This window comes from Plecotus auritus (assembly GCF_963455305.1).
Source record: "Plecotus auritus genome assembly, chromosome: 12".
Lineage (NCBI taxonomy): Eukaryota > Metazoa > Chordata > Mammalia > Chiroptera > Vespertilionidae > Plecotus > Plecotus auritus.
Window position 1 is genome coordinate 2869627 of NC_137778.1, and position 25732 is coordinate 2895358.

Sequence of the window (25732 nt, forward strand, 5' to 3'; positions counted from 1 at the left end):
TGCTGTGGAATCTAATGAACAAAATAAACTGACAAATAAAACAGAACCAGAGCCTGGCCAGTATGCTCAGTGGTTGAGCATTGAACTCTGAACCAGGAGGTCATTAAAAAAAGAAAAAGAACCATAGACACTGAAGCATGCAATAGACTGATGTATTTCAGAGGGAAGCAGGGAGGAGGAAGAGATTAACCCAAGAACTTATATGCAAAACCATGGACACAGACAATGGGGTGGTGAAGGCCTGGAGAGGGGGCAGGGTGGCAGGGGTCAAAGGGTGGACATCTGTAATACTTAAGCCACTATATGTCCATAGCATGTTTCTCTCTCCAACACCATATTGTAAACACACACACACACACACACACACACACCAATCACACTCTACAATTACTGTGGATTTGTTCCCATTGTGAGTTCCACAAGATGAGACACCCTTGCGAATACATCAGAGAAGAATTCTTGCCATGGTGGACAGACTTGCATCAATGTTCAGCCATGACAGGGAACATCTGAATGAGCCTGACTCAAGCACTGGGCAGTTCTCAAGGAGCGGCTCAGATGACGCCTGCACACTCTGTCAATCAGCTGTCGGCATCACCAGCTGCCGTGAAGCCTACCACCACACGAAGATGCCTGCCTGCAGGTGAGCTGCACTGGCAGTGAAGACTTAGCATCTACGCCTTAGTAAAGTGGCCACAGTAACGATGAGGCCCAACACGGCAGGAGATCTTCCCTTGTTCTGATGACGTTAAGAGTTGCTGACATGACGTAACCAGAACCTGTTCTTACAGCATCCTGGGCCTCCCTAGGAAAGCCAAAAGTGTAAGAGGAAAATAAAGTGTGTGTACCGTCATCTCTGTCCTGACCACACACCTGGTTTAGGAGACCAAGTTAGATTCTCACTGATACCTTTTCAGATTACAGTCTTACACACAAGACGTTATCTACACTAATAAAAGAGAAACATGCAAATTGACCATTCCTCCGCTACACCCACCAGCCAATGAGGAGTGAGTATGCAAATTAACTCAACAAAGATGGCTGTGGCCATGGAGCTGGAGCAAGCAGGAGGCTTGGGTTGCCCCCGGTGACAGAGGAAGCCAAGCTTCCAGCTGGCCCTGGCCTCCGCTCAAGGAGGGGCTGGAGAAAAAAAAATAAAAGGAGGGGCTGGGAGCCTGGGTTGCCGGGTGGGCATGACCAGCCTGAAAACAGCCCTCAGCCCCTCACCCAGGCTGGCCACACCCCCACGGAGTAAGAGTCCCCGCTGGGGAGCGTGGCCAGCCTGCAAACAGCCATCAGCCCCTGACCCAGGCTGGCCAGGCACTCCAGCTGGAACCCCCACCCTGAAGGGGGTGTGGCCAGCTTGAAAACAGTCATCAGCCCCTCACCCCGGCTGACCACGCCCCCCCAGCAGGGACCCTCACCCCATGGGGGTGTGGCCAGCCTGCAAACCACCACAGGCCCCTCGCCCAGGCTACCCCACGCCCCAAGGGAACCCCCACCCTGACTCGGGACACCCTTCAGGGCACTTCCCTCTTTGGCCCTTCCTGCCTGAATCCCCCACTGACTGAGTGTCAGGTCTGTCTCCCAGGCTCCCTCGGCCTCGTTCCTTCCCTCAGCCCTTGTTCATTTCCACTATGAGAATCATGGATCAGCTGCCTCCTGCACGCCCCCTCGGGACACAGCTGGCTCCCACCCGTGCACCAGGCCTCTATCTATACTAATAAAAGGATAATATGCTAATTAGACTGGGAGACATTAAAGCCATGGTGGTGGGGCCGAGGTAGAGGCGGTTAGAGGCCAAGAGGGGAGGGCAGTTGTGGGTGATCAGGCCAGGATGGGACAGCAGTTGTGGGTGATCAGGCTGGCGGGGGTGATCAGGCCAGCGGGCGGAGGGCAGTTGGGAGTGAGCTGGCCATCAGTGGGGATGATCAGGACAGCGGGGAGGGGGAGCAGTTTGGAGTGAGCAGGCCAGCAGGGGGCAATTGGGGGCGAGCAGGCCAGTGGGAGGGCAGCTGGGGGCGAGCAGGCCGGCGAGGGGGGGGCAGTTGGGGGTGAGAACACTGGCACAGGGGGCAGTTGGGGGTGATCAGGCTGGCAGGGGGCATTTGGGGGCGAGCAGGCTGGCAGGCAGAGTGGGTTAGGGATAATCAGGAAGGCAGGCAGGTGAGCAGTTAGCAGCCAGCAGTCCCGGATTGCGAGAGGGATGTCTGACTGCTGGTTTAGGCCCATTCCCTGTAAACCGGCAGTAGGACATCCTTCCAGGGGTCCCAGATTGGAGAGGGTGCAGGCCGGGCTGAGGGACACCTCCCCCCACCCCCGGTGCACGAAATTTGTGCACCGGGCCACTCGTGTATGTATGTATGTATGTGTATGTGTGTGTATATATATATATATTTTTTTTAAACATTTTTATTGATTTCAGAGAGGAAGGCAGTGGGAGAGAGAGATAGAAACATCAATGATGAGAGAGAATCATTGATCAGCTGCCTCCTGCACGCCCCCCACTGGGGATCAAGCCTGCAACCCAGGCATGCACCCTTGACTGGAATTGAACCTGAGACCCTTCAGTCCACAGGCCAACACTCCATCCACTGAGCCAAACCAGCTAGGGCAAGGTTATATATTTTAAAAATATATATTTTTATTGATTTCAGAGAGGGACAGAGAAATAGAAACATCAGTGATGAGAGAGAATCATGGATCAGCTGCCTCCTGCACGCCCCCTACTGGGGATGGAGCCCACAATCTGGGAATGTGCCCTGACCAGGAATTGAACCGTGACCTCCTAGTTCATACATCGATGCTCAACCACTGACCCACACTGGCTGGGCCACATGAGGTTATATATTGAGAAAAAAGAGAAGAAACGCTTTGTTCTGCATTTCCTCAGAACCACGAATCCTTCTGGATTTCACAACCCCATGGATCTACAAGAATAGACTTGCCTCCCCCAGCTACTGACAGGTAGGTTCACTTGGATTTTTACTGAGATGAGAGGCAGAGCACTTTATACAGAGATAAACATTCACCCGAGCCACTGACTCACAACAAGGACCAAAAAAGCAAGTGCCTTAATTAAGGAGTTAAGGAAATGCCCGTCACCACCCTGGACTGTTACTGACACCTCTCAGGGAAGTTGGCGGACCTACTGTTTCCACCGCTACAAATCACACAAAGGAAATAGCTGGGGTGTGAAGGTCAAGGCAGCTAATTGTTAATCACCAGACGTTAAGGAAGTAAACAAAAGAAGAAAGATAAAATGAGCAAAGGTTATTACATTTATTTTCAGTTAATATGACATGTCACGTTTTAATCTGTGAAAAGGAACATGGTCCTATCTTGGGCTGGGAACAAATATCAATTTTAAAAACACCCCCAGGATGCGGGGTGGGAGGAGAGAGTGTGGCCGTAGGAACAACTATTTCCGTTCCAGACTGCCATCTGACGGTCACACAAGTGGAGGCTGCCATGGACCCCATGTCACCTCCGTGAAAACGGAGGCTCTGAGAGGCTACAGGACTCCCCAGGACACTCCACCTCAGTGGGAGCAAGATTCAAACCTGCAAATGCTGCAGTTCCTCAGCCTCACAATGCGTTCTCCCTCTCCCCACCATATTAAAGTAGAAATGGGGCTTCAATTCCATTACACAGGGCGGGTCAAAGGTGGTTGACAGTTGTTCATATGGGAAACTGCAATAATTAATATATAAGAATATAAGAATAAGCGATGTTTCACATACTCATAACTGTAAACCTACTTTTGCCCTACCCTGTATGATCAACATAGTATTATTTTATTTTCCTTGAAAGCTCTTAAGTCAGTGGTAAACCACAGACTCAACATCCTAGAAAGGGAAAATGACATGCAATAGATGAAAACCAGATTCAAAAACACTTCGTTTAATCTTTGTTTAATTTACTTAGAATAACAAATAAACTTAGATGTACTTCTATGTTCTCATATTGGATAGTGATATTTTAAAAAGTGAAGCTACAGGTGGAAAATTAAACTTTTTATTTCAAAAGAAACAAGCCCCATGAAGGCAAGGACCATAACCACATGTCGGTTTGTCTACAACTGAACACGGAGCCTCCGGCACAGAGCCTGGTACATGTATGTGCTCAATTCTGTTGAATGAATAAATGAACAGGGAATCATTACTAATTTGATCACCAGTCTTATGGACAGGGGCAAATGACAGAAGCAGATGGCTACCCTTCATTCAACCTAATATCACTCCTCCTGGTAACAGGGAGCATTCCTGTATGAAGGGGCCAGCGGAGCTCGCTGTTTAATCAACCTTCACGCAGGCAGTAGAGGAAGTGGGTTCTGGTTGACCCATAGACAGGTTATTAACTATACGTGTAAGTGTAGTCATAATCTTTCACAAGTAAAAGACTCTGACAAACATAAATTCAGAAAACCTGGTGGTCAAAGTATCCAGTCCCTTCAGTAGACACTTTAACAACACTCTCCTGTGCTCTATTCTAATTCACTGAGGGAAGACTTCCCCATTAAAACAAGCAAGGCCACGCCAATTGGTGAAAGGAACCGCATAAAATATATATCGTTTCTAACATGCAGCATAAACATTAACCTGAATAAACGAAATTATGGTTTCCACTCACTGAAACTAAAAGATGAGAAATGACTTGCATCTTTTAAAACCCAGCCCCAAGCTGGTGATGAAGTGCTGGGTAAAAGGGTGCAGTGGCTACATAAAGCCTCTGGTGACTCCTCCAAAAACTAAACATGGAATTGCACTGTAACTCAGCAATTCCATGTCTGAATATGAGAACTTGGCTGTTCAAAGGTGGAAACAGAACCTTGGTCGGTTTGGCTCAGCGGATGGAGTGTTGGCCCGTGGACTGAAGGGTCCTGGGTTCAATTCTAGTCAAGGGCACATGCCTCGGTTGCAGGTTTCATCCCCAGTCCGAGCTGGGGTGCATGTGGGAGGCAACCATATCCCCCGGTGAGGATTAACAACAAAAAAGTGGAAACAGCGTAAGTATTCATGGACAGATTAACAAAATGTGGCCGGTCCATCCACACAGTGAAATAGTATTGGCCTTTAAAAAGGAAGGGAATTCTGAAATGCTACAATGTGGATAAACCTTAAAACATTGTCAGTCACAAAAGGACAAAAATGTGATCTATCTATATATATAAAAGCCTAAGCGACCTTTTGACCAGTCGACTGGTTGCTATGTTGTGCACTGATAACCAGGGGGCAGACACTCAATGCAGGAGCTGCCCCCTGTAATTACACAGGCACTTTAAGGGACACACAAACTAAGAAATCACTGCCTTAAAAACGTTTCAGAGGAAAAGAGAAGATATTAATGAAAATAACAAGAATAACTCTGAAAGAATCACCATGCAAAAGACACAGAAAGAATCGTGTTCACATTCACTGCAATGCCAGTATGTCGTACACTGAGCAACGCCCTGAAATATAGAATTCTTGAACCCGAGACTTTAATTAATTAACCTGCCACTTTTTAAAAATATATATTTTTATTGATTTTAAAGAGGAAGGAAGAAGGAGAGAGAGACAGAAACATCAGTGAGGAGAGAGAATCATTGATCAGTTGCCTCTTGCATGTTCCCCACTGGGGATGACCCCACAACCCGGGCATGTGCCCTGACCGGAATCAAGCCGTGACCTCCTGGTTCATAGGTCAACGCTCAACCACTGAGCCACTTCGGCTGGGCACCCCTGTCATTTTTTAAAATCCCACCTCAAGAGCACTTCCCTCTTTGGCCCTTCCTGCCTGAATCCCCCACTGACTGAGTGTCAGGTCTGTCTCCGAGGCTCCCTCAGCCTCGTTCCTTCCCTCAGCCCTTGTTCATTTCCACTATGAGTGTCTGGTCCTGTGGTGGCTTGCTCTCAACCATGAACAACTTAGAGTGACCAAATCATTCCGCTCACCTGTGCTCCCACAGTGACAAAGGCGCTGGTGTACAGCAAGGAAGAAATCACAGAAGGAAGGGCAGCCCACTCCGCACTCCTGTGCCTTCGGACAGTTGCCCCGAGGAAGGAGTCTTAGAGCTCGAAGGATGCGTGTGGAAACCACGTCTGGTTTCCCAGCCACTGCCCAGTCCTAAGGCTTAGTAGTCTGGACCGCACACATTTAAGGCAGTGCTAGACTGAGCACTGGAGTTCTAAAGGAGAACCTGGAGGGCAGCAGAGCAACAGGGGACACCTGCAGTGTTCCAGAGCAAATGCTAATGCAGGGATGAGAGTAAGGAAGGATGCACAGTCACGGTGCTTAACGACGGGTCACATTCTGAGAAACGCATCTTTAGGTGATGTCCTCGTCACCTAAACATCAGAGGGCACCTACACAAACCTAGATGGTGCAGCAACTACACACCTAGGCTCTGTGACATACCAGTGTCATACATGCGGTCTGTCATCACTCCCAAGTCTGATGTGGCACATGACTGTCCGTGTTAACAGTGGGTGTGGTCACTCACCTGCCGAATGGACATGGTGCAGAGGATATACAGGAAGATGAAGGAGCAGTCTGTGGTGTCATCCCCCAGCAGATTGCGGTGGGACAGTCCTTGGATGTAGGAAAGGGGCGTGAAAGGGAGCTTTGCCACCACTCTGCCATCAAATCTGAAAAGGAAAAAACAAAGATGGTTATTTTTAGAAGCCTGACGAGCCTCTTAGTTCCCGAGAAGAATCTGGAACAGAAATAGAACTTTAAGTCTTTTGATCTTTAAAAAACAAGAAAAGGTGATATTCTAGAAAGAGACCTGACGTACAAGGAGGTAAGGAAGGATGTAACTGTTCCCGTCAATCTTTTTCTAAACTAGTGACTCTTAATTTTTTCAGTATCAGGATCCTGGCAGAGGTTCGAAGCCCTTCCCATCGAGCAGCCTTTCAGACGTGTGTGTGCGTGCACATGTTGGCTGAGACTGTAAGGCTGTTCAGTGCACTGTGTTCATAAACAGTGTTAAGGAGGGGAATCGCATGAATATAAGGCAGTGTGACTACTGGCAGAAATGGCCAGTTATTTCCTAGTCAGTCTATTTCATTAGAACTCATCTGTACATAAGACTAAGGAATAACTCAAATACTGAACTTCAAGCAAAACAGGACCCAAAATCTGTTGCAGTAATCACACAATAAAGCCAAGGCCAACAAGAAAAACTACACACACGCCACTAAAGCTATAAAAATATCATTTTAAAACCAGAAGTGTGAGTGACGGAAGGAGACTGGACTTGGGGTGGTGAACACAATACAATATACAGATGATGTATTATAGAATTGTATACCTGAAACCTATATAATTTTATTAACCTATGTCACCCCAATAAATTCAATAAAAAAGTTTTAAAAAAATCAGAAGTTTGAGTACTTAGCACCTCTACAGTAAGCACTGAGCCAGAAGGTGGCAAGGTTAAGAATACATGAGTACTGGAGTTGTACCAATGAAGCGTACTCATCAACACTCGTTCAGTGTTCAGTTTGTCTGTTCATTCACAGTGATACACACCCAAGAAACGAGAGAAAGCATGGCAGTGAAAAAAACAACACTGAGTTTAAGATTATATGCTAGAAATTATGAGACTTCTGGAAAGCTTGGGCAAGTTGTTGAATATTCCAAAGGTCCTTCATTAGTTAAGGGGAAATTCTGCCTGAAAACCATCAGACTCTCTCTGGGCCCTCCCCTAGGCAAAAACAGTCCCTTCGTCTCTTCCCCCTACTGTACTCCACACACACATTCCTGTTGTAACATCCATCATGTATCTGTCTGTCTTTTCTTCCCAGACAATGTTGGTATCACCAAGGGCAGGGGCACACCTGGCCTGTTATATAATACCTGGCACCATGCTTGGCACAGAGTGGCACTTAACAGATGGGGAGAGAAGAACAGACTGGGGGGGGGGTGAGAGACAGACAGACAGAAATGAAGCCGGGGAGGATGAGTAAGAGAAAGGTAAGGAAGGGTGGGGGTGATAAGTGGCGCCTGTCATCTGGGCATTTGCCCAGCCACTTAGAGCAGCTCCGCCATTACTCTGGCCCACTCGTGCTGGGTCAGACACAGTAATCTGGCTATCATTAAGGAGATTACAGTTAAAACTCTATTTTAAGAGTGAAAACATCTTTATATGTCTACCCTCCCTTTGAAGGCCTTGTACATAAAACATCCTCACTATTAAGAGCATGAAAAAGTTATCATCTAATTGTATTCTATCAAAATTCAATTTCCATGATTTCGATAACTGGGTTGAGGTTATGTATGAGGATGTCCATGTCTTTAGGGAACACACACTTGTAAGTTATGATAAAGGAGCTTGAAGCATACTCTCTAATGACTCAGAAAAATACAGAAATCATGTACTTATGAGGACATACATGATATGGAGAGAGAGAAAAAGAGAAGGTGAATGGGGCAAAACGTTAACATTTGTGAATCTGGATAATGGACATACTATTCTTGTAACTTTTCTGTACATTTAAAATATAAAAATACAATATTATCACAGAGCAACAGTTAGGGATACTCACATGGAATTGAACATTCCCATCAGGGCAGTAAAACAAAAGCCAATTGCAAACATGGATTTCATTCGAACCTGTAAGGAGACCGACACACTGTCATTTCACACTGCAGAGAAACCACCGCCGGAGCACACCCAAGTTGCTTTCATGCCTTTTTAAAGGAGCCCCTTTGCCAGAAGCTGTCTGCCGGCTACCACCCCACCTGCAAGCCCTCTCCTGGCCACCTGCCGGGGAAGTGCTGGGGGCCAGGAGACAGCACAGTGTGGGGGACCTGCAAAGGGACAGGCGTGGCGAGCAGCCATCCTCAGGCCTCATGCTCACTCCTCTTGCTGGAACGGAGCACGGTGCCTGGCGGTGCGGCACAGTGGACCTAGATGGCTGCCTGCGTCGGTGACATCCTGACATCCGAGCTGCCACTCCAGCCCAGGACACCACCTCAGACTTCTGGAGCAAGTGAAAACCCTTTATCTGCTTAAGTCTTTGTCAGTCAAGTGTTGTTACTTGAAGCTAACTTCTTTCTTAATCACTATGTCATAAAATATAAATAAACCAAAGATTACAAAGATGTAAGCTTAACAGTAGTTGTATCTGGACCTTTATTTATCTCTTTTTTCAGTAGTTTCCAAATTTGCTATAGTGAATGTATAGTAATTGTGGCAACAGAAAAGCTTTTTTTTTTTTTTTATTCTCACCGGAGGATATTTTTCCATTGATTTTTAGAGAGTGGAAGAGAGAGGGAAAGACTGAGAGAAACATCGATGTGAGAGAAACACATTGATTGGTTGCCTCCTGCATGAGCCCCAACCAGGGCCCGGGGCGGGGAGGAGCCTGCAACTGAGGTACATGCCCTTGATGGGAATCGAACCCGGAACCCTTCAGTCCTCAGGCCGATGCTCTATCCACTGAGCCAAACCAGCTAGGGCAAGAAAAGCCATTTTTAAAAAATGTACTTCTAAATTATAATCTTTCTTAATAAGAATTTCAAGATAAAGATTTATAGCAAAGGGCTCTCACTAAGCAAAAGATAACTGTTGGAAAGTTAGAATGTCCTATGCTAAATATACAGAAATGAAGTGAAAATTTGGGCACGCCATATCATAGCCTGCCGACGCCTCAGACAGACATGCCTGGACAGAATGTGTGTGCTCTTTATAAACGAGCAAACGGACAATGAAATCACTATCCTCACACGTTATGGTGAGTCTGCTACTCAGAACAGAGGCTCTCGCAGAAAAGGGGCAACAGTGAAGGCCCCTGTAACACTCCAACCCCTGTGCTGGGACGACCACTCACCAGAAAACCAAAGGTGCAGCATTAACGTAAGAAGATAAAGATAAGGGGAGCCGATCAGGAATCGCGTGAAAGGAGCAACGATGACCCCGAGTCAGCCTAAGGACTGTTCACATCACCGGAGTGAGGTCCCAGCCCACAGCCATTGCACTCGGGTGGCCCAGGAACACCCACGATTACCTGCAGCCCGCAGCCTGTGCAGTTCTGAAAAGGTGAGTGTGGTGTACCTAATGCAAATGTTTTGCTAAAAACATTATGTTTACAGGAAGTTATATTTGGGACTCTCACCATGGACAGGTCTCTGTTGTTGTTCTTCAGCTTCTCTTCTTGCCTCTCTGAAAAGAAGTGACGAGACAGTTAATACACAGAGTGCTAAGCACGTGGTCGAGGTTAAAGCATCACTGACTGGAGACACAAACACACCTGTTTCACTAGCGCTTGTTTCAATAGGACGAGCAGAACACCTTGCACATGATGTACTTTGTACTAACAGAAAACGCACATGCAGCAGAGCACCAGAATATTTCAATCAAAGAAAGAAAATTCTTTCAAGTTTAACTTTATTTTAATATGTTTTTATTGATTTTCTTTTTTAAGAGAGAGGAAGGGAGAGGGGTAAGAGACAGAAACATGGATGGTGAGGGAGAATCACTGATCGGCTGCCTTCTGCACCCCTCCCTCTGGGGATCAAGCTTGCAACCTGGGCATGTGCCCTGATCAAGAATTGAACTGAGATCTCTTGGTTCCTGGGTCAATGCTCAACTGCTGAGCCATACCAGCCGGGTCCAAGTTTAACTTTTTAAAACTGCCTCTGGTACTGTTTTAACGCTGTACACAAAGATCCACTCTTGTATTACATCAATGGGAACCAATGAAAAAAAGGCAGGTATCCCACGACAGTCCTGCATTCTGAGCTGTCTCGAATGGAAGACCAATTTATGATATCCCATGGAAGGTCATGGAGATTTACAATGGAGAAGAAGCAAAATTTAAATTATCTGCCTGATGTAGCCTTCTTTTGTGGAAAATAGCACACAAAGGCGTAGTATGAATACATAAATTAAATCTCTATGTCCTACCATAATTCCCCACACACTCAGTCAAGGGTCAGAATGCCTGCCCTTCTGTCCCCAGCCATGGGCTCTGCTGAAGGTCAGCATGGGAATGTTCCCAGTACCCCCCTCCCACCACTGTTGACCTGAGGTAAACGATTTCTGGCATGAAAATATGAGCTGAACTTGGCTGGCATGGCTTAGTGATTGAGCACTGCCCTATGAACAGGGAGGTCATGGTTCGATTCTCAGTCCGGATTAAGAGCTCAATCCCCAGTGTGGGGTGTGCAGGAGGTAGCCGATCCATGATTCTCTCTCATCATTGATGTTTCTATCTCTCTCTCTTTCTCCTTTTCTCTCCGAAATAAATAAAAAAATATATTTTTTAAAAACGATGAGCTGAGCCCATTGGATTCCTTCTCTCAACCAGCCGGTGTGGCTCAGTTGGTTGAGCATCGTTGCATGCACCAAGAGGCTGCCAATTCGAATCCCTGCCAGGGCACATGCCCGGGTTGAGGGCTCAACCCACGGTGGAGGGCGTGCTGGAGACAGCCGATCAATGTCGATGTTTTTATCTCTCTCTCCCTTTCTCTCTCTCTAAAAATTAATTTTTAAAAATATATATCAAAAAGAATTTAAATCAGGAAATTATGTCAATTAACTGTGGGAGCAGAAATAGAAAAATTACAATATAGTGCTGGCTCTCAAACTACAGTTTACCTACGAATTGTCTGAGAAGCTTGTTAAGAAAGCAGATTCCTGGGCCGCATGTCAAGATGGTGACTCAGTAAAGCCTGGGACTCAACTCAGCCCCTAAGTTTTAACAAGTGTCTGGGGCAGTGCTGACGTGGTGGCCACAGAGCCGTGTGAGGAGTGCTGGTGCAGAAGGAACCCCAGGACACCAGAGGCAGGTGAAGGCAACAAGTGCCTGCTAGACGAGCACCACCAAGGCCGTGGGGCAGCTGGACAGCAGGAGAGGGCGAAGTGAGTGTTGGCAGCGGAGCCCTGAAGACAAGGAGCCCCCTGGCGGCCTCACCTCCAGGCTCGCTCGGCCTGACACAGGCCTGCCTTCCTGGAACCAGTCAGTTCAGCTTTTCCTGAGTCTGGATCACATATGCCCCTAAAATACATCCCTCGTTGCTTCAGGTAACACAGCTTCAGCCCACCGAGTGAAATCAAAGCCATGTACCAAGAGTAAACCAGTTCCTCCTCTACGAGAGGGGGGTGTAAGATAGCCACAGCCCTGCACGGAAAGTAAGAACAGGGCCACACAATCCTCCATGTCTGTGCAGGCGCCTCGGTTCCAAATTACTGGCTCTACCCGCGCTCCATCAAAGAGCCTCAGGTAAAGCCCACGGCGTCTCTTCCCTGGGCACAGGACACTGCCCACCAGTCCCCTCTACTGAAAACCGCTCCTTTCAGGGCAGAATCATCCTGCACAGCCCACCCAGGACTACGCACACTTGTGTAACTAACTCAAGTGGGGACTCTGAGCAGAGAAGAGAAGGCGCAGAGCAGCACTGGGAACGCAGTCAGCACAGAAACGCGCGGACTCCACACCCCCTCTGCCGTGCTCACCAGCAGCCGGGCAGGCGTCGTCAGTTCAGTGTCCACAGGTAACAATTAACGAGAAGCACTGCTCTTCTTAACATTGAAAACTAACAGATCAAAACGTCCGCCATTTCTTGTAAAAGAGCACCATGGGGTGCTCCGGACAACGCTCTCACGAATACCCCGAGTAGGACTCCAGAGGGCAGGAGAAGCTTTACCAGGTCCAAAGAAGGCAGCTTAGGTTACAGATTTCTGAGGGTCGGGCTGAATCTAAGAGTAAAACTTACAAACTAGGAAAGGATAGGTTGTTTTTCTTGTAAGCAGTGCCTAACAAATATTATGTCTTTAACTCCTGATAAGACTCTGATACTCAACTCCTCATAAATATTATTTCTCTTCACTCTTAATGATATTCTTTGGTGAGCAAACATTCAAGGCTGCATTCCATGTTAAGATAATGTTGAGTTTAGATCCTGTGTCATCGATTGAAGGCAAAGCTACTTGAACGGTCCATGTTCAAGGTGTCAGTTGCTCACCTTGCCTGCTCTCCCTAATCTACCCAATCTGGCTCCTGCCTTTACCGTGCTGTGCCGTGCAGCAGAAATCACTCTTGCTAAGTCATCAATAGCCTCCATTCTGCCCCGCAGGCACTTAACACCCACCTTCAGCCGCTCCAGTCCCTGAAACTCTCCCCTCAACCTCCCCTTTCAAACTGCTCGGGCTGTGCCTTTGCAGAGCTCCACTCCCACAGCCCTCAGACACTGTTTCCTGAGGACTCTCCGCCCGCAGCCTGGCTTTTCTTACTCTAGAGCAGTGGTCGGCAAACTCATTAGTCAACAGAGCCAAATATCAACAGTACAACGATTGAATATTCTTTTGAGAACCAAATTTTTTAAACTTAAATTTCTTCTAACGCCACTTCTTCAAAATAGACTCGCCCAGGCTGTGGTATTTTGTGGAAGAGCCACACTCAAGGGGCCAAAGAGCCACATGTGGCTTGAGAGCCACAGTTTGCCGACCACTGCTCTAGAGTCGACAGTCTCTCTGTGATCTCATTTACCTGGTGAACTCAATTACCACTTATCAGCGTATGATTCTAAAATCTTGCCCTAACCGGTTTGGCTCAGTGGATAGAGCGTCGGCCTGCGGACTCAAGAGTCCCAGGTTTGATTCCAGTCAAGGGCATGTACCTTGGTTGCGGGCACATCCCCAGTGGGGAGTGTGCAGGAGGCAGCTGATCGATGTTTCTCTCTCATCGATGTTTCTAACTCTCTATCCCTCTCCCTTCCTCTCTGTAAAAAATCAATTAAAATATATTTAGAAAAATAAATAAATAAATAAAAATAAAATCTCCTGTAGCCTTTACCTCCCTGCCAGCTCCACAACCCACCCACTGTGTACCCACTGTCACGCGGCACGGCAAGTCCTACATGATCAAACCTGACATCTCCTTTTCTCTCTTTTTTTAAAAATTTTGTATTGATTTCAGAGAGGAAGGGAGAGGAAGAGATAGAAACATCAATGATGAGAGAATCATTGATGGCTGCCTCCTGCAGACCCCCCACTGGGGATCAAGCCCACAACCTGGGCATGTGCCCTGATTAGGCATCGAACCGTGACCTCCTGGTTCGTAGGTTGACACTCAACCACTGAGCCACACTGGCCAGGCTGAAATCTTCTCTTCCCCACCCCAATCTGCTCCTCGTCCAATACTTCTTCCTCCAAACTGGACATCTGGGCTCCTCTGCCCTCTCTCTGTACTTCTCTGATATCTGCTGAATCTAACATCTACTCCAATCCCACGGCCCAAGTGCAGGTTCTTGCCATTTTTATGCCTGGGGTACTTAAAAAGCCTTATGACTTTCCTACTTCCAGAACAATCCCCGCTCCAGTTTATACTCCATGCTGCTGCCAGAGTTGTCTTCCTTAGAATCTGATGTCAAGCCTGTTTACATCCCTTAATGGTTAGAGGAAGCCCTCTGGAGGCAAGTTCAACGCCTTGCCCTCCTGACCTACTTTCTCCAGCTCCTCTGCCTGTCCTTCCCACAGCTTCTTTTATCTGTCATACTAAGCCCCTCCAGTTCCACGTGTGCTTGTGGACCCCTCTGTGCCTAGTGCACGGGGCTTGTTAGCGCAGAGTCTGCAGGGACGAAGGACCAGTCGGTAGCCCTGCTCTGCACCTACTTCACCTCATACCACTCAGCACTTCAGCCGCAGTCTCCCGTCTATGAAAATGAGGTAACCCTTCACAACCATGCGCGTTGTTAAGAGAATTTAAAAGTACGTAAAGTGCCCGCTGGAGTGGCTCAGTGGTTGAGCATTGACCCATGAACCTACAGGTTACAGTGTGATTCCGGTCAGGGCACATGCCCAGGTTTTGGGCTCGATCCCCAGTGGGGAGCATACAAGAGGCAGCCGATCGATGATTCTCTCTCATCATTGATGTTTCTATCTCTCCCTTCCGCTCTCTGACATCAATAAAAATATATATTAAAAAAATAAAAGTATGTAAAGGGCTCACCTCAGTGTTGCAGAGAGTGACTGCTCAATAATACTGACCAGCACTTCTGTTTCTATTTTGATTTCACTAACTCACACCAAAGCTTCAAGATTCAGCTAAAGCAGTGGTTGGCAAACTCATTAGTCAACAGAGCGGCAAACGGTGGCTCGCGAGCCGCAGTTTGTTGACCATTGAGCTAAAGCATCAGCTCTTCACGAAAATCTGACCCCGAAGGCTGGTTTGGAGAGACTTTCTCTTTGCTCTCATGACACTCAGAGTGTGTCTCCACAAACACACAGTGCTGCACGGGTCTGTTTTCGCCGTCTGCACAGACCTCCTAAAGGACAGAGCTTTCTCTGCCTTGTTTCTCCAGTGCCTACCAGCGTGACCGACGCGCACAGAGCAGATGTAAATAGCATCTTGCCACGGACCCAGACGAGCGGGCCACGTAGAAACCCCTGCCCCTGCACTAAGCTGAGAAGCTGCCTTGGTCCCAGAGGGGACCAGGCAGAGGCCCACCTGGCAGGACTCCCTGCTGGGATGTAACAGCAGTGACCTGGGTACAGAAACATCGCTTCTGAACCAAATACATGCTTTTCCCTTATTTCGGAGTTAGGAAGCATCATAAGTACAAAGCACATCTAGTCATTTACAAATGGTCTCTTTGGAACAGAATTACTTTGGGTAATTAAATTCTACAACACACTGAAAAACCGAAGTCACGTCATTCTCTTTCAGACAATATAAAAATTCCTCAGCAGAAAATTTCCGAACCTTGGTGGGTTTCCATCACCAGTCAATTCTCAGTACGGAAGCCACGGCACTAACACAAGTAGCTCAGACTTACCTGGAAATAATCATTTCGGGTATTAAAAATAATGTGCTTTTGCAAACTACAGAAGAACCCTCAGCAAGTTCAAAAGCCACAACTGTCAACATCATTTACTAAGTCTGAAATTTCGAAGCGAAGACCCAAAAGGAGCAACTGCCTGAACATGTCCCACAGAACGGTTGAGAGAATCGAGTAAGAGAACATAGCAAGTGCTCGGTGAACCATACAGTCACACACACACACACGCGCGCACGCGCACACACACACATGCACACACACACACACACACACACACACACACACGAGTTACCACAGTCAGCATCTTACATAGCATCATCACCTGAGAATTTACTTCTTCCAAGAAAACCTAAATTTTGTGTATACCAATAACTCATCTTACCTATTTTCTTTTTTTGTTGTCGGCCAGCTGACTCTGTTATTGTTTCCTTCTTCTTTTCCACTGTAAACAACATAGTAACACAGTACAAATTAATTGTTCATTGTACTAAAGAAACAAAAGCTCCTTTACCACAGCTGAACCAATGGAAGAAGCTTACAAGAAAGTTACACGCTGACTTTGATTATGATCATGATTAAGTCAACTGGTCTGCTCTCACACCTGCTGACAGTAAAAGGTGGACACAACATTCTAAGACTAAAACAGCAATATGGTAGCATCTTTAATCAAATACCCACGAAGGATTGTAGAACACAATCATAATCTAAACAATGAGTTTTCAGACCATCAGTGGAGGGTGATAGCCTCAGGTACAAGAGTTCAAGCACATTCTGAGTTCTGCTCTCACGTAACTATATCTAATTGTAGTTACATTCTCATGTTCACTACAGAAGATAGGACCCACTCATTCAGCTATTGGCTGCCTACCTAACAGGCACTGTTCTCAGTAGATAAAAAGATAAACATGATCCATGTCCTCTAAAGAGCAATCCAGTGAGGGGAGATAATGAAATAACAATTATAGTCTAGAAAATAGGCAAGATAGACACATGCACTGGGTAGGAAGAACATGAGGGCCAAAAAAGCCAAGACCAACTTTAAAAATTTTTTTAAATTTTTAAAATTGATTTTAAAGAGAGAGGAAGGGAGAGGGAGAGAAACATCAACGTGAGAGAGAAGCATTGACAGGTTGCCTCCTGTATGTGCCCTGACTGGGGCTCAAACCCGCCACCTAGTATGTGGCCTGACTTGGGAATAGAATCCGCAACCCTTCAGTGCACAGGATGATGCTCCAACTGAGCCATACCGGCCAGGGCAGACCAACTTTTTTTATGTATTTCAATTAATAAGATAGAGTAACCATATGTATTTAAAGAGGAATAGTGAAATATATATATATTTTATAGTAACTATTCTTAATCCCCATTGAATAGATTAAGAATAAACATGTCAAAAATGACCTTCACTTGGTTTATTTATATGGTCTGTTCCATATATTATCTCAGTATACTTTCTTCAATAGGAAACAACACAGTGCATGTATTATTTCTAAAATTGCATTAAAGAGAACTGGCAAGTAGGATACTTTCCCTCATTACGTTAAGTATGCTGCTGAGTTCTAAAAGCAAAGATGGTATTCCTGCTTTATGAAGGTATAAAGTTCCATTGGACTGCAATACTGCAAATTAAATGGTGAAGTGCTGACTAAAATAAAGTGTGTGAGAATGTGAGAGTATGTGTGTGTGTGTGTGTGTGTGCACGAGCACATACACGCACGTGCACATATTGGGCATCAGTGGTTGAGCATCAACCTATCAACCAGAAGGTCACCATTTGATTCCCGATCAGGGAACATGCCCAGGTTGCGGGCTCGATTCCCAGTGAGGGGCACGCAGGAGGCAGCCAATTCATGATTCTGTCTCATCATTGATATTTCTTTCTCCCTCTCATTTTTTCTCTCTGAAATCAATAAAAACATATTTTTTAAAAAAGATAAAACACTATGGGGGAGAAAGAGAGATTTAGAATAAAACTACTTAGGAACAGATCATAAAAGGAAATTAAATCAAATTTTATAAGATGCCACAGAAATAACATTTTTTTTTAATCCTCACCTGAAGATATTTTTCCATTGATTTTTAGAGAGAGTGGAAGAGAGAGGGAAAGAGAGAAATACTGATGTGAGAGAAACACATCCATTGGTTGCCTCCTGCATGAGCCCTCACCAGGGCCCTGGCCGGGGTGGAGCCTGCAACCGAGGTACGTGCCCTTGACCGGACTTGAACCTGGGACCTTCGGTCTGCAGGCCAACGCTCTATCCACTTAGCCAAACCGGCTAGGGCAGAAATAACATTTTTTAAAAAATGGACAGAAATTGAATGGTTTACTTTGTATCATTATTAAGCAAAGAAAGAAAAATATTTCTTTCCCACCCAGGACTAACTATGTGGCACCTACACTAATAAAAGAGAAACATGCAAATTGACCGTACCTCCGTTACGCCCACCAGCCATGCCCACCAGCCAATCAGGAGCGAGTATGCAAATTAACCCAACCAAGATGGATGCAGCCACGGAGCAAGCAGGAGGCTTGGGTATCCCCAGCAATGGAGGAAGCCAAGCTTCTCGCCCGCCCTGGCCAGCCTGACCTCTGCTCAAGGCTACAAAGTTTCAATTATAGAAGATAATAAATGACAGATACCAGGGCCTCCACTTGGGTCGCTGGGGGGGGGGCGTGGCCGGCCTGCAAACCACCACAGGCCCCTCGCACAGGCCGCCCCCATGCCCCAAGGGAACCCCCACCCTGATCCGGGACACCCTTCAGGGCAAACCAGCTGGCCCCCACCCATGCACCAGGCCTCCTATCTAATAAGAGTAATATGCAAATTAACCATCACTCCAACACGCAAGATGGCTGCCCCCATGTGGTCAAAGATAGATGGCCCCATGTGGACACAAGATGGCTGCCACAAGATGGCCAGCAGGGGAGAGCAGTTGGGAGGGACCAGGCCTGCAAGGGAGGGCAGTTGGGGGCAATCAAGCCTCCAGGGGAGGGCAGTTAGGGGTAATTAGACTGGCAGAGGAGGGAAGTTGGGGGTGACCGGGCCTGCAGGGAAGGGCAGTTGAGGGGGAACCAGGCCTCCCGGGGAGAACAGTTCAGGCGGACCAGGCCTGCAGGGGAGGGCAGTTAGGGGCAATCAGGCTGGCAGGGGAGCAATTAGGCATCAATCAGGCTGGCAGGGGAGTGGTTAGGGGGTGATCAGGCTGGCAGGCAGAAGCGGTTAGGGGCAATCAGGAAGGCAGGCAGGCAAGTAGTTGGGAGCCAGCAGTCCTGGATTGTGAGAGGGATGTCCAACTGCTCATTTAGGCCCAATTCTACCAGGAATGGGCTGAGGGACACACACTTTCATGCACGAATTTTGTGCACCGGGCCTCTAGTTTAACTATAACAGTGTAAAAAGCAAGGGGGCAAGAGACAGAGGCCAGAGAACAGAAAATAAGGTACTCCCCGAGCACTAGGCGGTCTTCCAGCAGACTGGACTGAGACAGATAAATCTTCTTTAGGGATATGATCACCTTTTAATCTCTTGTTTTCCTAACCCTTTTGTGTTGATATTTATTCACCAGAGCCTCGCCCCATAACAAGCATCAGACTAACCAGTGGTCACGGACAACAGGTGGGTAGGGGCATGCGTGGGGAGTGGTTTGGGATGGGAATGGGGGGATGAAGACAAATATGTGATACCTTAATCAATAAAGAAAATAATAAAAAAATAAATTTAAAAAAAAGAAAAACAAACAAACAAGCAGCAGAGATGCTGGAGTTGAGGGATAAAATGAGCACCCTGAAATGCATTTTGCCCATGACCTGGCATTGCTGCACTCTGAGTTCCAGATTCTCTCAGCTCTAAATTATTAAAAAAACTCCAGCCTGTTCTTCTGCAAACAATGGAAGCACTTCACACTTCATAATAATTTGTACTCAGTAAATGCTCCCATACAATTGTTACAGCAGTGAATTACACATACTTTAATCTTTCTCTTACTGACATGTTCTTTCATTGGTCTCTACTAGGAAAGGAGACTTTCTGATCTTTAGAGTGCACTTGACTTTACTGATATTCACAGATCACCTGAATGAACCCTCTGGGTGCCTTTAAAAAAGCATCTTTTGTCAAAGGCCAGCCACAGCAGGGCAGCTTTTTGGAAAATATCAGTAGTATTCCCCAAATAATGTCAAGGATCAGATCAGCACAAGAATCTAATCCGAAGTCAAATCTATTTATGTTTTTGTATTTCTTAAAGGCCCTACAAACTTTTCTTGCCTAGATCCACACCACCTTCTGAATAGAGGATGTCAGAAGAGATCATGTATTTGCAACTAGGTCATTTGTTCAAAGAGGAACTTACCTTATTTCTTCCTGCTCAATATAATAGTTGTCCATTTGATTATAACTATCTAGAAGATAGGCTCTATGCCATTTTGTACTAGAGGCCCGGTGCACGAAATTTGTGTAAGAGTAGGCCTTCGCAGCTGCGGCAGCTGCCTTGATCCTGCAGCTGCAGCCCCAACTCCATCCAGAAGGTCGTCCGGAAGGATGTCCGGAGGGTCGTTCCGCTGTTTGGGCATTCAGTCGATTTGTATATTATGCTTTTATTATAGACTAGAGGCCCAGTACACGAAATTCATGCACTCGGGGGGAGGGTCCCTCAGCCTGGCCTGTGCCCTCTCGCATTCTGGGAGCCCTCGGGGGATGTCCGACTGATGGCTTGTATATAGTTGTCCCTAGCCCTGCCATAGAGGTGGGAGAGGCTCCCGCCACCGCCGTTGGGCTCGCCAGCTATGAGCCCACTTCTGGCTGAGCGGCGCTCCCCCGGTGGGAGTGCACTGACCACCAGGGGGCAGCTCCTGCATTGAGCGTCTGCCTTTTTTTTTTTTTTTTTTTTAAATACATTTTATTGATTTTTTACAGAGAGGAAGGGAAGGATAGAGAGCTAGAAACATCGATGAGAGAGAAACATCGATCAGCTGCCTCCTGCACAGCCCCCACTGGAGATGTGCCCACAACCAAGGCACATGCCCTTGACTGGAATCGAACCCGGGACCCTTCAGTCCGCAGGCCAACTCTCTATCCACTGAGCCAAACCGGTTAGGGCGAGCGTCTGCCTCTTGGTGGTCTGTGCGCAACATAGCAACCGGTCGTTCTGCCATTTGGTTGATTTGCATATTAGCCTTTTATTATATAGGATTGTACTCATCATGATTAACTCTATACACAGCATGCTATCAAATGTCAACTGATCACAGACATGCAAGTAATACACACTGAGTTTCCATCGATCCCCCAAACTAGAGGACCTGAGACTATGAGAAATGCAGGGGTCATTCCAATCATCAGCCTACCTCATACTTACCTTCACAGCAGCATAGTAAAGGATTATATTAAAAAGTACAACTATGGGAGCTTTGCCTGGCAACTACTTTACTTTGAATTTGGTGTAGAGTGAAGGCAACTGATTTCTATAATTCAGATAATTAGAAACGAAGCAATTAGAGTGGAACTAAAGAAGCTCATAAACTATTTATGTGAATAATTAAGGTAGAGAATATTATCCAAACAAATGTGAAGCTAAATGGAATTTGTTTCAAAAGGCTTCTCACTGACACGACATGAAAGGTGTATAGAGACATCATCGCATGATGGCCAACTAGTGTATGATCACAGCAGAACAGGTTCTCACAAAGAAAGCAGGTCAGTGTGGGTGGAACAGGTGAGTGGCAGGGAAAGTGTATCAGAGTGGTAACAGGGGAAGGTTATGGCCACTAGAAGGATTTTGTTAATCTTCGCCCAAGGATATTTTTCCATTGATTTTTAGGAGAGTGGAAGAGAGAGGGAAAGACAGAGAGAAACATCAATGTGAAACACATCCATTGGTTGCCTCCTGCATGAGCCCCAATCAGGGTTCAGGCTGGGGAGGAGCCTGCAAGGATGGTACGTACCCTTGACTGGAATCAAACCTGGAACCCTTTGGTCTGCAGGCTGAAGCAAACTGAGCCAAACTGACTAAGGCCACTAGAAGGATTTTGGCTTCTCTGAGAGAAAATGGAACACCATCATAGGGTTATGAGCAGAGGGACATCATCTGATAGGCTTTTGAAAGGATTATTCTGGCTGTTACCTTGAGAACAGACTACAAGGGGACAGAAACACTTCTTGGAGGCTATTGCAATTATCATGCAAAAGATGACGGTGCCTTGGACCATGGAGGACCAGTGGAGGAGATGAAATGTAGTCGGATTCTGGATATATCTGAAGGCAGCCCAACAGTATTGGACGTAGACTGTGAGCGAAGAGTCAAGGACACCACACAGGGATGATGGCCTGAACAAGTGGAAGGACAGAACTGCCACTGAGCACAGGCGTGAAAGCTACCGATGCAGCAGGCTTGGAAGCGAGGAACAAGATTTTGGTTGGATGTGCTGGGTTTGAGATGTGTATTAGACATCGCAGTGAATAGACAGTTAAGAGTATGAATCTTGTGTTAGAGAGAGAGCATAAATTTGGAGGTCACTGGCAAACAGCACACATATGAGTTCACCACTGGCAATCAACACCAACAAGAGGAGGTCAAGAAGAGGAACCAACAAGAAAACTGTAAAAGAATGACCAGCCAGAGGAAAGCAAGACCAAGGAGTGTGGTGTCCAGGACCAAATGAAGAAAGTGCTCCAGGGCCTCTGGCCTGTGCACTACTGGAGCATGCAGGTACCTTCCCCAACCAGGGAAATCCTGAGAGAGGATCACACCTGTGCAGGTAAAGATAATGAACCTGGGTTTAGATATGTTGGGGTGCACTGTCAATAATAAATAAGGGAAGGAACAGTAAGCTGTAATTTAAAAAGCCTGAGTTTGTCCAATTCTTTATTTGTTCTGTCACCTTATTAAGCCTCAATTTCCTTTCCTATAAAGGAGGATAATATTCATACAACCGACCACAAATGGTTGTTATGTGGATCAAATGACACATTGTAAGAAAGAAAACATCAAGCTCTTATAAGACATAAAGCCCTTCGGAAATTCCTTCTTTATTTCAAAGACAATAAACTCTACTTGTTCTTAACCTTTTCATCAAACACACCTTCAACCAAATGAAACCTGACTTCTCCCCCAGGAAACCACTTACCTTGATACCAATAATAGTGACTGTTGTTCACCAAACACATCTTAGTCCTTAAAATACCCCTCCTTTTGCATCTATGCTATTTCCTTTATCTGGAAATCCTTCCCCCTTCTCATTCTCCACCCAAATTCTAACCACCCATGAAGGACTGCAAGGTCTCCTGCATCACAAAGGTTTCCCTGCACATAACACATACCTCTCACATCACTGACATTTTGCACAAAAGCCACATTCCTAATTAGACTTCAGGTTGGAATCGTCTGTGTCCCTACAAGGTTTTTGTATGGGCTGGTGCTACTCAACTATTCACTATCAACATGCACTTCAATGAAATTGACCCATTGAAACTACTTCTGAAGGAAGCTGCCATACTCACATTTTTTACTCTGTTTTTCCACTTCCGCCTTCAGCCTCTTATACTTGTCTGTCCTGTAAACCAGAACCCAGGTGATACCTGCAACATGAAGCGCAACGTGCTCATGGAGAAATGTTTGCAACAGTTCCAACAACTGTCATTAGTGTCCACGGTTGGGTAAGGAAGGATTTCAACTCTTTTGCTTTATAGGCGCCAATAGTTAAAACCACGGACTCTTAACCAAAAGCACCTGTAACGTGATGACAAGGCATCTCCGCAGACACTCAAGTGACCAAAGAAACCCGGCCACCGCGTGCACACGATCCCTCCCGCCCGAGTCGTGCACGAGTCGCCGAGGTTTGCTGGGGTAGAGTACATGAGCCCCCGAGCAAGCAGGGGGTTGACGAACTGCCTGGTGTGGCGCCGGGGACCCCTGGCCTGGGACCCTCCCCTTGGGGACAGCTCAGACGTCAGGGAAGCAGCGCCCTCACCCTCGGCGAGAAGAGCCGTGCACACGGAGATGAACACGATGAGCAGCGTGTCCGCGAACATGGTACTCATCCTGCACTTCCGGCTCTGCACTCCCACCCGCCGCGGGGGAAGCGCTCGACAGCCACGGAAAATGAGCGAAAAACGACTTTCCTAGACTTCAGGACCACTGAGCAGCACCGCGCATCTGACAGATAGGGAGCCACATTTCCGCTTCCGGGGCACAGCGCCGGAAGGGCTCCTTCCGGAGAGCGGGGCGTGGCTCTCGCGGAAACGCAGCCGCGCTTGGGAGGACCTCGCGAGAGTTGGAAGTTGGGCGGCTGAGGCTGGCGGTGGCTTGAGACCTGGCCCGCAGCATGGAGCCGCGGATGCTCTGGGGCCGTGCTCCGCCCCGTCTCCGCACCGCCTCGGCCCAGCTCCAAGGCCGGTTAGGTAGTTGAGCCTATGTTTGCGGCAGAGTGAGAGACTGACTTCCTCGCGTGCGACACGCACCGCACGCTGCTGGGGCCGCGGAGGAGGGGCGCCGCTGGCCTCCGGGAACGTCGCCCTCGCGGAGGGCCTGCGCGGTGGGACTGAGGTTCGTAGACGGGTGCGCATCGGCGACCCGGGGAGGGGCAGCGCGCGGGAGCCGATGAAGCAGGGACTCGGAGGAGGAGTGCTTCTGGGGTGGGCAGGAAAGTACGCGGAGCGGTGAGTGGGGTGTCATGAGCCAGGTGTCGGCAGGGGTCACAGTAAGTGCTCCCTCGCGCTGGGCGGAAGGCAGTGGTGGGAGGCACCGGATGAGTAAGGGAGCACTGCCGTCTGAAAGGAGCAGCCGATACATCCAACCAGTTCCCCTGCGAGAACGAGCACCCAACATCTCCCCATTTTCCAGAAGGTCCAGAAGCCCTGATATCATGTGAAAGTTCCATTATGAGTGCTGGTAGCTCATTAAAATAAAATAAAAAACCCTGCTGTGTAGGTTAAAGAAAATGTCTCAGCAGTCTGTTTTCAGCCTGATTTTGTGTGTGTGTGTGTGTGTGTGTGTGTGTGTGTGTGCGCGCGCGCGCGCGCGCGCGCGTGCGTGCGTGCGTGCGTGCGTCATTGGCTCTTTAAACTCCAATGCGCTTTCTAGTGCTCGGGCTCCACCGCTTTTGGCCTGATTAGTTACAGGTGCGTTTCTGTGTTCTCTTTACACGTAGAGGCAGAGACCCTGTTCCTTAGCAGACATTGAGTTCCTACCTGGGGCCAAACAGTGGTGGGCACTGTAGGGCCAGAGAGGGTGGCACAGGTACTATTACGTTACGCATTGTAAGAAGGGGTAATAGAGGTAGGTATTCATAAAATGTGGGAGCACATAGGAGGGCAAGATCGCTTCCTGGAGGAGTTGGGGAAGCTTCTAATTCGAGCTACACTTTGACTGGAGTAGTTCAGGCAGGATAGGTTTTTCGTCAGCCTTGCATGGCCCATGGTAAATGTGGAGGTGCAATGAGAACATGACCTTGAAGTCACACCTGGTTCTGTTCTGGCTGTATCACTTAATTGATAGTCGTCCTGAGCATATGGTTCCGTCCTTGAGCCTCAGTTTCTTTATCTGTAAAATGTTGATAATAACACCAGCTTCCTCTACTGTTACAGAGATAGCATGAGGAAGAGTTTATAAAGCTGTTCCTGGCACGCACAGTTCATCAAATCCAGCATGCTGTTGACTGGAAGATGGGCCATCAGTGTATATCCTACTGGGAAAGAAACAGCGAATGGAGCTATGGCACCCCATTGGTGGGAAGATGCATTTTATTCACAGATGTTAAGATATGAGGGAGGGAAAGTAGCAGTCGGTGAAACTGGGAAGTGAAAAGCATTGCACAGATCCCTGAGCACGTTTACTGCCGAACCAGGCACTGCTAGGACGTTCCCTTCTCCAGGGCAACAGTGTCGTAACCCGGGCCCCACGTTGAAACCAGTGCTAGAGGAAATTCATATAACGCTTTTCTGCATCGTACCGATTCTTTTGTCATACT

The 25732-nt window shown here is 47.3% G+C and overlaps 2 protein-coding genes across 2 annotated transcripts in view; one reads left to right on the forward strand and one right to left on the reverse strand.

The window, feature by feature from the left end:
• Nucleotides 1–23963, reverse strand: part of TMCO1 (transmembrane and coiled-coil domains 1) — a 33015-nt gene extending 9052 nt beyond the window's left edge. Inside the window, exons 1-6 of the mRNA XM_080647619.1 lie at nucleotides 23735–23963; nucleotides 23265–23342; nucleotides 16151–16210; nucleotides 10104–10150; nucleotides 8532–8599; nucleotides 6485–6629 (exon numbers count right to left, since the gene is read on the reverse strand). Of these exons, the coding sequence (XP_080503745.1) occupies nucleotides 6485–6629; nucleotides 8532–8599; nucleotides 10104–10150; nucleotides 16151–16210; nucleotides 23265–23342; nucleotides 23735–23804 (468 nt within the window). The 5' untranslated portion in view covers nucleotides 23805–23963. The remainder of the gene's footprint in view (nucleotides 1–6484; nucleotides 6630–8531; nucleotides 8600–10103; nucleotides 10151–16150; nucleotides 16211–23264; nucleotides 23343–23734) is intronic.
• Nucleotides 23964–24032: 69 nt separating this feature from the next.
• UCK2 (uridine-cytidine kinase 2) overlaps nucleotides 24033–25732 on the forward strand; it is a 74427-nt gene continuing 72727 nt past the window's right edge. Inside the window, exon 1 of the mRNA XM_080648842.1 lies at nucleotides 24033–24309. The gene's annotated coding sequence lies outside the window, so the exon portion shown is untranslated. The remainder of the gene's footprint in view (nucleotides 24310–25732) is intronic.